This window comes from Lactuca sativa, chromosome 7, assembly GCF_002870075.4.
Source record: "Lactuca sativa cultivar Salinas chromosome 7, Lsat_Salinas_v11, whole genome shotgun sequence".
Taxonomy (NCBI): domain Eukaryota; kingdom Viridiplantae; phylum Streptophyta; class Magnoliopsida; order Asterales; family Asteraceae; genus Lactuca; species Lactuca sativa.
The window spans coordinates 206,777,925-206,790,016 of record NC_056629.2 but is presented as its reverse complement, the minus strand read 5'-3'; the positions used below and the strand labels follow the sequence as shown (position 1 = coordinate 206,790,016).

Below are 12,092 nucleotides of genomic sequence, written 5' to 3'. Positions count from 1 at the left end.
TGGTTGGTTAGTGGGTTACCGGGTTGAAAGACTCAACCCAAACCTATTTATTTCGTGTCGTGTTGTGAGTCATGTCGCGAATTATCAGCCTTAACTAGAGATGCAGACATTTAATCTTCTTTGTGCAAGCTTTACTCATTGAATATGCTAACAACATTTTAACCATATGTGATTTTGCTGACTATGTCATAAAATGGGTGCTAAAATGGCATGGCAACAATTCACTCGTGTTGTGGAACTTCTCGATCACAAACTCTTCACGTCAATCATCTGTTCATTGTGGTGGTGTCTAGTAGTTGAGAAATAACAAGGTATTTGAAAACCTTATTTCTTCCCCTACCAATATTGTGGATAATGTAATTTATTTATCTTTCAATTGGTTTAAACATAACTGTATCTTATTTCCGCCCACGCTATAGTTCCTTGCTAGTCGTGATGTCTTGTTAGTTTATACATCTCACCGTTTCCAAAAAAAAAAAAAAAGATTGGACTTTTCGGTTCCATATTGAAGTCGTTAGAACGGATATGATTTTCCATTTTGAATCTGGTGTCCTTTTTTGTATTTATAAACAAATATATATTTTATTGGAGTTTTTACTTGCTACTCTTGTGACAATCAGATGCGGCAAATGTTAGATGCATATGTGTGAGTTTTTGTTTTCAGACATTCATTAATATCCCAATTCTCGTAAAGAATAAAACATAGATGAAGCTGCAGAATTTTCGGCATCCTTGACTTTTGACCTCTCTTCTCCCTTCATGAAAAATATCTTACCAGAAAGTTCAATTTGCACGGATGCTATATATCTTTTATTGTGTGCAGGACCCGATTCTTGCTCAACTCTGCAAGAAAAAAAAAACCATTAAAATTAAATGGATTTTGTAATTAGTAATTAAGGCAAAATGATCTAATTAGTAATAAAGGCAAAATATTTACATACCTGTAAGTCGCTTTTGGCCACCTTCTCCTGTTACAAAGTTCAAGTATTTTTCGTTTAGCACCTTTAATCTCAGTGGCTTCACCAGAATCATCTTTCATTTGTAGACTCATTGCATCAGTGCTTTTAAGCCTTGTTAACTTAGATAGAGCAACCTCAGCTGCATGAAGCTTAGCATTCTCTTTGTTCTCTGAAGAGCTAGAGGCAATAAACTTTCCGTCGACATAAACACTTGCAATGTTTCTTTCACCTGAAAAAAGATGCAAATATATAAGATACTGTCATATGATATCACACTATTCGTAGGATGCAAATGCATATAATAATAGTTTTATAGGGCAAAAACTCAGAGCATTTTATAGAGAAGCTGTAACCTTTCCTCCAATTCTTTATGTCAACAATTTTCCCCTCTTTTTGGCATGCCTCATATAGGTTGGTAATAGGTTGGGGCTGTTTCTCAAGAACATTTAACATAACCATTGGCTCAAGTAGCTCTCTAATTACCTGAAAACAAAAAGTCAGTAATTCATCATATGTTATCAGTTCGGGGTCGTTCTACACAGAAGCTTTGTTTCTTTTCCAGGCTGAATAGGTAAAGGGTTAGTGTCTTAAAACATTAAGCTGAGTTTTTTGGGTCAACCGTCCAGATTAAGTAAAAAAGAAACAGCCTGATAGTTTAGAGGAATCAGAGCTTATTCTGACTCCAAAATCTAATTAGGCAATAGTCTGCAAGGATGACAACCGCTCACCACCCACAGGATTTGCAAATTGAAATCACAATCTTCAAAAACAGCTCCAGCAACCGATTCAACAATATCAGCAAGCACCTTTGGAGCTTTCATCTGTCCACCGTGCACCACCATCTCTTCTTCTTCTTCGACCGCAATCACAAATTCCCTAACCTAATTACAACAACAACAACAAAAGCCATATAATCCAATTTCAATTATAAAATCTAACAAATAATGGCATAAATGTATAAATATAAGAGAACATGCCAGAAACCCCCAACCTGATGCTCAAAAAACCATTATATTTTCTGATTTTGGTTAAATTAATGCTTTGCAACCAGATAAACCAAGAAAAACGGTTGCATAGCCAACGTGGAGTTACATGGCATTATCAATTTAAAATTATAAAGCGTATGCGGAATAGCAATTACAGTTTCTGCAAAAAAAAAAAATGGTAACAATTATCTGGAATAACAGTTACAGTTTCCAGAAACAAAAATGTCATGTAAGCTTTTTAATTACAAAAAAATAATGATTTTAATAGACACAAAAGTAACGTAATGGGTTTTTTGAGCATTAGGGAATAATACTACGTTGGGTTTTTATTTAAATAAAGAGATAAGGTAATACCTTATCATTGAGAAGGATGGTTTTGTGGCGGACATATTTGTGAAGGCGGTTGCGGACCGCCACGCGTGCAAGTTTTTCAGTACTAATATTGGCAGCGCGGAGGAGAGAGATTTGACCAGGGTCAACATCAGGGTACGCCAAGTAGACAAAATTAGTGATGGCGAGTCCAAGAACAGAATCACCGAGGATTTCCAGACGTTGGTAGGATCGAGACTCGGTGTAAGAAGAATGAGTCAGGGCTGCTTCCAACAAACTTTTCTTCTTGAAGTTGTACCTCAATATGGCTTCTACAGCTGCAATGGAATTTTCCATGTCCCTGCTGCATTCACTCTTGTAACAATCAGGATACATCATGTGTACACTACTACTACTACTTATCACATCAATGCTTTTTAGCCTTGTTAACTTAGATACAGCAACCTCAGCTGCATGAAGCTTAGCGTTCTCTTTGTTCTCTGAAGAACCAGAGGCAATAAACTTTCCGTCGACATAAACACTTGCAATGTTTCTCTCACCTGAAAAAAAGGTGCAAATACATTAGCATGTTACTGTTAGCATATAATATTAGTTTTATAGAGAATTTGTAACCTTTCCTCCAATTCTTGATGTCAACAAATTTCCCCTCTTTTTGGCATGCCTCGTATAGCATGGTAATAGGCTGCGGCTGTTTCTCGAGAACATCTAGCATAACCATCGGTTCAAGTAGCTCTCTAATTATCTGAAAACAAAAAAAAATTCAAAGCAATTTGATCCACTACTAAATTATATTATCGAGTCATTCTACAAAAACTATTCCTCATTGCAAAACAGTGGCTTAGTGGTTGTTCATTTCTTTAACATAAGGTTTGTTTCTTTTGTAGACTGAATAGGTAAAGGGTTAATGTCTTAAAACATTAAGCCTATTGAATAAAAAAGAAACAGAGGTCAAGTGGCAAGTTTGGGAAAGAGCTAAATGTTAGGACTTAGGATCACAATGATACTAGGCCTGCATCATGCCATAAGCCTAAGTGTAGAACTCACTCCCAAAAGCCAGCTTGTAGGAGGAGGGGACACTTAGACTTATAAGCCACCAACATATAGTACTTTCAGCCGATGTGGGTCATAACACACAACTACTCACCGTCCACAGGCTTTGCAAACAGAACCCACAATCTACATAAACAGCACCAACAACCGATTCAACAATATCAGCAAGCACCTTTGGAGCTTTCATTTGCCCACCATGCACCACCATCTCATCTTCATCTTCGACCGCAATCAAAAATTTCCTAACCTAATACCAACAAACACCATTTTCTCAGATTTCAATTACAAAAAATAAAAATATAACGACATAAATGCATAAATAAAGGAAAAAATATCAAAAATCTGAACTCAAAAAAACAATATGTTATTTTAGCATCCGTTAAACCCATTATATTTTCTAATCTTGGTAACCCAAGAAAAACGGTTGTATAGCTTACGCGGAGTTAAAAAGACTACATGGCATTGTTAATTTAAAATTATAAAAGCTTATGTGGAATAGCAATGATATTGATAGTTTCTGGAAACACGGTAACAATCATCTGGAATAACAATTACAGTTTCCGAAACATAAAATGTCATGTAAGCTTTTTAATTCCATGTTAGGATATGCAACCAATTTTATTGGGTTATCCAATCGTGAAGCATTATTTTAACCAAAATCTGAAAACATAATGATTGTAAATATACAGGGGATAATACGTTGGGTTTTTTGGTATTTTCTCTCAATAAATATACAATAGATAGATAGATAGGTAATACCTTATCATTGAGAAGAATGGTTTTGTGGCGGACATATTTGTAAAGGCCGTTGCGAACCGCCACACGTGCAAGTTTTTCGGTACTAATATTGGCAGAGCGGAGGAGAGAGATTTGAGCAGGGTCAACATCAGGGTAAGCCAAGTAAAAAAAAATTGTGATGACAAGTCCAACAACAGCATCACCAAGGAGTTCCAGACGTTGGTAGGACTCAGACTCCGTATATGAAGAATGCGTTAGGGCTGCTTCCAACAAACTTCTGTTATTGAACTTATACCTCAATATGGCTTCTACAGAATCAATGGAATCTGACATATTTCTCATGCATTGACTTGATGATTGACTTTCTTCGTAGGGGGCAATGTCAATGTTGTACGTGTGCACAATCTTCTCCAAATGTACATCCGACAACATTTTTCTCTTTTTTGATTGAGAAAATAAAGTCGGCATATCTGTAAAAAGTATGTATGATGTTATAATATTTGATTTTGATCCGGTTGGGGTTGGGCAGGGTTGCATTTATCATTTATGGTATCTAATGCCCGAGCAACCTCAACAAATCTAAAGATTAGAAAGAAGAACAACTTTAGGAAATAGATTAAGTGATAAATAAGATAAAATTTCAAAGTGAATATGAGGAAGGAAATTGAAAATATCTTTCATGATTTTTTTGAATACTCTTATCATTATTATATGGAATTCCCAAATAGGTGATTGGTATGGCAGAAAACGGACAATACCATTATTTATACTAAAATAGCTTTCTTGTGTGCACTATTGACCTCGGCCTCCCATGGATAATTGATGCTTTGCTTCACAACTAATCGTGGCAATAGCTTTCCCTAATGAAACTAATATGAACCCAAACAATACATTACCCCAGAAACGCATATCATCATCAAAATCGATCAAAACCTTAAACTGAAAACATAAATACAAATTTACCTCTATCGTCTCCAAAAGCTACAGTGTGTTGTTCTACTTGTAATGGGGAACGACACTCTGATTTGGGCCAATTCCTTCAATTGCAAAATCTTCAAAATCAATGTCGATGTAGTGAACAAGAATCGAGGGTGAGGCAGGAGAGGGTTTTATACTTTTATATGATTTAAATTTATTTCAACCCTCATATGCGGTGGCCGGTGAGTAAAAATAACGTATCGTTTTCTCTAGCTGGATCGTTTAAGTAACGGATCGCAAAACATAAACCATGGTTATAAAATTAACGGCAAATACTCACTGTATTTTCAAGTGTTTTTTTAGAAAAGCCTATTATTTTTTTTGGTTCGTGTAGCCACAAATTGGACATAGAGTTATCATTTTAACCAATTTAACGATTTTATGGTTAACTCTGTTAAATTTTTTACTAAATCAGTTCTAAAAATTAAATTTGGTCCCTGTAATTTGCAAAATTTACAAAACATGTCCAAAACTCGGTTTTATATTTTTTAACTTTTTTATTTTCATTTACTTTTTTATTTTTTAATCAGAGCTAAACTTGCTTTTATATTTTTTATATTTTTCCGTTCTTTTTTCATTTTTTTGGTTTTTTTGTTTAACTTCTTTTTTTCGTGTTTTTCGTTTTTGATATTCACTTATTTTTCATATTTGTTTATATATTTTTTTCGTTTTTTTTTCTTTTTAATTGTTTTTTCATTTTTTTTAGAAAACCAAAAAAACTCAAACACTAAAAATGTATTATACTCTAATATATTCATACACTTTACATTTTCTAGAAAATTATCAAAAGAAATTATCAAATTGACGAAAAACAAAACGTAACACAAATACGAAAAAAAAAAAAAAAAAACAAAAAAATACGAAACAAATACGAAAAATATAAAAAATATTCATACACTTTAAAAATTTTGATAAATATCGAAAGAAGTTATCAAATTGACAAAAAAAACATAACGTAAATTTTATTTTAGCAAAAGTAAAGAAAAACGAAAAATCGAAAATAAAGAAAAAATGAAAATAAAGAAATACCAAAAAACGAAAAATAAAAAAAAAAGAAAAATATATGAAAAATAAATGAATATAAAAAAACAAAAAAAAAGTTAAATAACAAAAAATATATTTAAAAAAACAAAAAATATATAAAAGCAAGTTTATCTTTAATTAAAAAAATAAATAAATAAATGAAAATAAAGAAGTTAAAAAACATAAAACCGAGTTTTGGACATGTTGTGTAAATTTTTGCAAACTATAGGAACCAAATTTGAACTTTTAGGACTGATTTTGCAACAAATTTAACAGATTTAACCATGAATCGTTAAATGGGCTAGAGTGGTAACTCTATGTCCAATTTGTGGCCAGAGCCAACCAAAAAAAATAATATGGCTTTTCTTAAAAACACGTGAAAATGTAGTGGCTTTTATGGTATTTGCCCTAAAATTAATTAAATTTTCATATCAAAAAAATAAAAATTATTAATCAATCATTTTAAATAAATTGGTAAATTACACGAATGGTCCCTGTGGTTTGGGGTAATTTGCGTAGTTGGTCCCTGAGAAGAATTTTTAACTCAGACGGTCCTTTTTGTTTGCTTTTATTGCACGTCTAGTCCCTGGTCGATATAGAAAGACAGTTTTACCCTTCTAATTTTATTTTTACTTTACTTTTTATTATTATTGTTTTTTTTATAAAAGATAATGCAAAAGGGGCCCACCTTACCCCTTGTCTCTTCAAACTAGTCTTTTCTTAAACATCCACCGTGTACCATCATTCTTCACCTTATACCTCCACCATTCCAACTGAGAACCCACCATCTTCACTCTTCTTCCACTCAATAAACACCTTCGTCAGCCATCCTCTACTACCGCTAACCACCCAATACAACCTTTCTCCATCTCTATTCCCACCTCCTTAATCATCCTTCATCCACCTGAACACCACCTTCGTTTATTGAATCTAGCCAAAACAGAACCCACTACACAGCCATCATTGAAGACCCTACACCACCTTCCTTTCAACCATCTTTCACCCTGTCACCACCATTGACCCTTTCATATCGATCCCCTATTCTTGTGTTACTACTGACCTGAAGTTTCGATTCAAAACATAAAATTAGAAAGGGGAAGGAGACCTGCTATCGATTCAAGAAGATACAAAAGTGTCGATTGAATGTGAGAAAAATAAAGAGGGAAAACAATATCAATTTGAGTGGTGGAGAGAAAGAAGGTTGCGATCGACTTAGAGAGGAGTTGAGATATTTGGTATCGATCGAATTTTGAGAAAGAAAGAGGGGTCGATTTAAAGAAAAAAGCAGCACCAAATCAAAACCCACCTGTGAATTGTTTTTTTTTTCTTAAGGGAAGTTTCGAGCAAGGGCTTTAACGAAAGCACTCTATGGCGATTGGATACTTCATAAATTCCGACGAGGAGTTCCAAGAATACCTCTGAAACAAATCCATGGAATCAAAGAGATAGTAATTGAGGCTCACAAAAACCACAATTCAAGATGCAATCGACCAGGGGGGATGTAAAATTCAAGATGCAATCGACCAGGGGGGATGTAAGCGACTGTGAAAAGGCGAGACGAAGGAAGGGTGGTGGCGGCGGCGTAGGAGATGACGATAGATAAAAGGCAAGAAAGGGAGAGGGTTATGGGTTGTTCTTCAATATCGGAGATATAGAGCAATAAGGGGAAGGATACAAGGATATTGGGGTAAAATTGGCAGTCGATGTTGGCTATAAAGATGTTTCCGGAAGGTGGGAGGAAATGCAGGTAGTAGACACGATGCAGGTGGAAGAAGAGACATAATGAAGAAGAAGGGAAAGCGTCATACGACGACTGTTTTTTGGAACCGGCAATTTCAGGGCATTTTTTAATATATATTTGTTGTTTTTAATATATTAATAATAAAACGAGTAAAAGAAAAGTAAAAAATATTTAATAAGGGTAATATAGTCTTTTTATCTTGAACATGGACCAAACGCGTAACAAAAATATATAATAAGGACTGTCCGAGTTAAAAAAAAAGAGTTTATGGACCAAACGCGCAGATTACCCTAAACCATAAGGACCATTTGTGTAATTTACCCTAAATAAATTATTAATTAAGAGATATTTTTTTAATTATATAAAATCTTAATCATTGATTTAAATAAATATATGAAGTTATATCACCTTATAAGTTGTATTAATTTTATTTTATTTTTTAATCTAATGTTATTAATTTAATATAATTATAGTGAGAAAATTTATAATTTGAAATTTAAAATGAAGAATCAATTACTAATTTAATGTAATTATACTGAGAAATTTAAAATTTGAAATTTGAAATGGATAATTAATTGGGTAACAAGTGGCATGATATGTGACATTTAATATTAATTAGGAGTTTTAATAGTATGACTGTAACACCTGGGAATTTGGGGTATATTTATTTAGCTCTTCTTCTTCTTGTAGTTGTCAAGTTTGGCCTTAAATGAAATTGTGGCAGATGAGTACGCTGGGCGTACAAAGGAGTACGCTGCGTGTACTCATACGCTTAAGCTGGACGCGGTTTACACATGGTACGCTGGGCGTACCTTAACTACGCTAGGCGTAGTGAGCACAGACTCAAAACCCTAAATCTGACTTGTGCACTATAAAAGGAATATTAAGGCCTTTTCCCCAGCCACCATACTTCAGAGAGTGAACCCTAAGAGAGAAGAAAACCTGTAGTAGGCTTGTGTGTGTGTGTTCTTAAGCTTGATGGTGCCATTTCAAGGTGAAGAAGGTGAAGAGGAGGCCTTTGGGAGAGCTTGAAGTTGGAGAGCAAGAGTAGATCCGAGTTCTACATAGGTTGGAGCTTCCTTCTGAGGTAAAAAGCTTCTATCTTTCCTAGCCTTTCTTGTTTTATGCTTTATGGACCCATTTCTAGGGTTTTTGGTCCCAGGGTGGAGACTTTATGGGCAAATGGTCTCCATTGGCCTAGATCTTCCATATTTCAGAACTATAAGAGTTGTATGTTCATAAAAATGTGATCTCTGGACGAGATTATTGAGCCATGCATGAGATCTAGATCTTTTGAGGAAGGAGGAAAGGTGTTAGGGAGTGTAGGGACCTTTACAGCCATGCAAAGGCTTAAAGGTTCTGACTTTATGTTATAAGGACTGTTAGGGAGCCTAGATCCAAGAGATGGGCTAAGGTCTTAACGGGTTAAGACCCATAAAATGGATTAAGTGAAACGGAAGTTATGCGCCGCGTAATTCCAGTACGTCCCGCGTACTGGGTTGAGGTCCCTGATTAGTTCCTTAGGCGTTTATGTACGCTGAGCGTACCAAGGAGGTACGCACCGCGTAACCCCTCTGTGGGCTTTTGGACTAGAGTTGATATTTGGGCCTTAAGTGTTGGGCTTGAATCCTTGGGCCTGCGTAGTTGAGCATATGAGCAGAGAATTAATTGATGTCTTGGGCCTCATGTTGGGCTTGTCTTGTAGGGTGAGGTTGTACCTTGGGGAAACCCATTTATTAATGGGCCTTGGTGCGCCCAATGGATTTAGAGCATTGATGGGCTGGTAAGTGGTCTATCTTTAGACCTAATAAGTGAAAGGTTGGTCCTAGTTTCTAATAGTGGCAATAATGGGATTTGGCACAGAGTTAGAGGCCGGTGTTAGGAAGCAGCGTGACTAGAGGATGATTCTTCGTGCCAGGTGAGTCTTCTCAATATACTGTACCTGGAAGGGTACTTATGTGTGACCGGAAGGTCTTGTATGATAGAATGTATGTTGTATATGCGGTTATGTGATATGTATGTGCTATGTATGTTATGCATGATAAGGACCGGAAGGTCAAGATGATGTTTATGTGGTATGTATGTTATGTATGCTAAGGACCGGAAGGTCAAGATGATATAGACCGGAAGGTCAAGTGGGTGCAGACCGGAAGGTCGATACGAGTAGGACCAGAAGGTCTACCGGAGTTCGGGACGGAAGTCCCCTAAGACACTTGGATCGGAAGATTCCATAGAGTATGGCCTGGAAAGGCGTATGTGTGGTGTGTGGTATTTTGGGGAACTCACTAAGCATTTATGCTTACAGTTGTTATGATATGTGTTTCAGGTACCAGTGATGATCGCGGGAAGGCGCCGGCATGATCAGTACACACACTAGGAGTTTTACATGTTATGATCTTGGGATCTAATGTTATGGGTTGTTATGTGATGCAATGACATTTTATAACTCTTATGAATGAAAGGGTGTTTTTAAATGTGAAAAATTGTTTTGAAAATTTACGTCGTTACAATGACACTTGTCAATAAGAGAATAAACTTATTTTTTATTAGAATAGAAGATATGACAAAATTGGTCCACGTGATATGTATTTTTTTTTCCGTTTTTAGTCCAAACTTCGATTTTTTGGCTTCGTGGTCCTTTTGACCATGTTTGTATGTGATTTTAGTCCATCCGAAAACTAAAATTATTGTAATACCCTTATATATTTATTTTATATTTTTCTTTCTTGCTTTATATATTTAAATAATTATAAATAATAATAATAAACTTCTCTTTCTCTCTTTCCCTCTCTCTTTCTCTCTTTATATATACACAAGAACAACTCGTTTTTGGGATCTGATGAACTGCCCTCGTCATCTTCTGCTTTGATTTTGAACCCAGAAACCTTTCAGGGAAGATGTATTAATTTCTGATTTGGCGATCGAACTCGATTTGCATAGAAGGTGAAGTTTTGGACGTTTAGAGACAAAGAGAGTAAGTTTGGGTGTTGGTAGTTAGTAGCTAGGGACAGATTAATCTTTCTTCCTCCATGCATGTGACTAATGAAGGATTGGACATCTGCTTCATTATAAGAACCCCCATATAACACACATATACTCTATGGAAATATATGATTCGTCATAAGAACACCCACCATTCCAGCTACCACCAAACACTATCACCATGTGAACTGCCCTTGAAAAACCCACTAGCACGTACCTAATTTCGAATTCAAGAGAAGATGGAAAGATTGTGATCGATTAGATAAGAGGGAGCGAATTTGGTGCGATTTTTACTGCCTGGGTCGATTAAGAGTGAGTCATAACGTGGGAAGGATTGCGATCAATTAGAGAAGAACGAAGGATTGTGATCGATTAGAGCTCGATTGATTCTGGAAAAAAAGAGAATGAAGGGAGTGAAAGGGCCTATGATTTTTGGTGCTTGATTCGATTAAGAAAGAAATCATAGAAAATGGCAGCGGTTCTTGAATCTGAAATTGTTTTTGTGTTTTTGTTTGTGTCTTTTTAAAGCTGTAAAAGAGGTTTATTGAATGGATTAGTTTTTGCGATCTTGAAACCCAGAAACAACAGGTTTATATAGAGAGAATGAGAACGGAAATTTAAAAATCATCACATTGGGTTAAGAACACAAATTTCAAAAATTGTTTGTGCAAACACACACGATTAGTGGTATAGGGTAGGTGTTCATAAGTGTGTGTCTGTGTTTTTAAATAAGTGTGTGTATGTGTGTGTTCTTAAATGGGTATTTGTTTTGTCTGTTTATGTTTTGAACGGAACTTAGATAATCTACATTATATGTGTTTGTGTTTATGGTTATGTGTTATAAGTGTGTGTTTTTGAGTTTGAAGAAAAAACCCAAATAATATGGATTGTGTTTATATGTGTGTGTGTGAGAGAGAGAGAGAGGTGTTTTTTTATTTTTTATTTTAATTATTTAAATAGAGAGAGAGAGAAAGAGAGAGTTTTTACCTTACGCATTGACATGGGCCTCTGAAACATATTTTGGCCGCCCAACAATGGCGATGGGGTTGAAGTATTTGGAGTACAAAGTTGTTGTTGATGAGAGCTCCTTGATACGTTCATATGGACCAAATGATCCTGTAATTGCTGATCCGGATTCCTTATTTTCTAGAGGTTATGAAGTTGTAAGGGCTATTTATGTGGATGGCCAGAATATGACGATTGATCTTTCAAGGTTTAGGGCCACCATTGTTGAAGCACTTATGCATCTTCAGCATCCATCTCCTCCAAATTGATGGAAGAAATCATAAGGGCAATATTTACTTG

The 12,092-nt window shown here is 35.4% G+C and overlaps 1 protein-coding gene across 2 annotated transcripts; it reads right to left on the bottom strand.

Moving 5' to 3' along the window:
* Positions 1 to 621: 621 nt before the first annotated feature.
* LOC111907965 (ribonuclease 3-like protein 2) lies at positions 622 to 5,244 on the bottom strand. 2 transcript variants are annotated; one of them, XM_023903771.3, is made up of 10 exons: positions 5,027 to 5,244; positions 4,822 to 4,932; positions 4,085 to 4,533; positions 3,420 to 3,572; positions 2,888 to 3,017; positions 2,300 to 2,814; positions 1,688 to 1,840; positions 1,313 to 1,442; positions 942 to 1,188; positions 622 to 843 (listed from the first exon to the last, which is right to left on the bottom strand). In XM_023903771.3, the coding sequence occupies exons 3-10, from the start codon at positions 4,529 to 4,531 to the stop codon at positions 672 to 674; spliced, it is 1,947 nt and encodes a 648-aa protein (XP_023759539.1). In that variant the 5' UTR covers positions 4,532 to 4,533; positions 4,822 to 4,932; positions 5,027 to 5,244; the 3' UTR covers positions 622 to 671. The 2 variants fall into 2 exon arrangements, with proteins under 2 accessions (XP_023759539.1, XP_023759540.1); XM_023903772.3 differs by lacking the exon at positions 4,822 to 4,932.
* Positions 5,245 to 12,092: the final 6,848 nt, after the last annotated feature.

What these genes read in the sequence shown, in the direction of transcription:
- LOC111907965 (XM_023903771.3), bottom strand. Translation starts at nt 4,531, where the DNA reads ATGCCGACTTTATTTTCTCAATCAAAAAAGAGAAAAATGTTGTCGGAT. An exon ending in GTTTGCAAAGCCTGTGGACG is followed by an intron (nt 3,018 to 3,419) that starts GTGAGTAGTTGT and finishes TTTTGTTTTCAG; the next exon opens with ATAATTAGAGAGCTACTTGA. An exon ending in CATCAAGAATTGGAGGAAAG is followed by an intron (nt 2,815 to 2,887) that starts GTTACAAATTCT and finishes CCTTTTTTTCAG; the next exon opens with GTGAGAGAAACATTGCAAGT.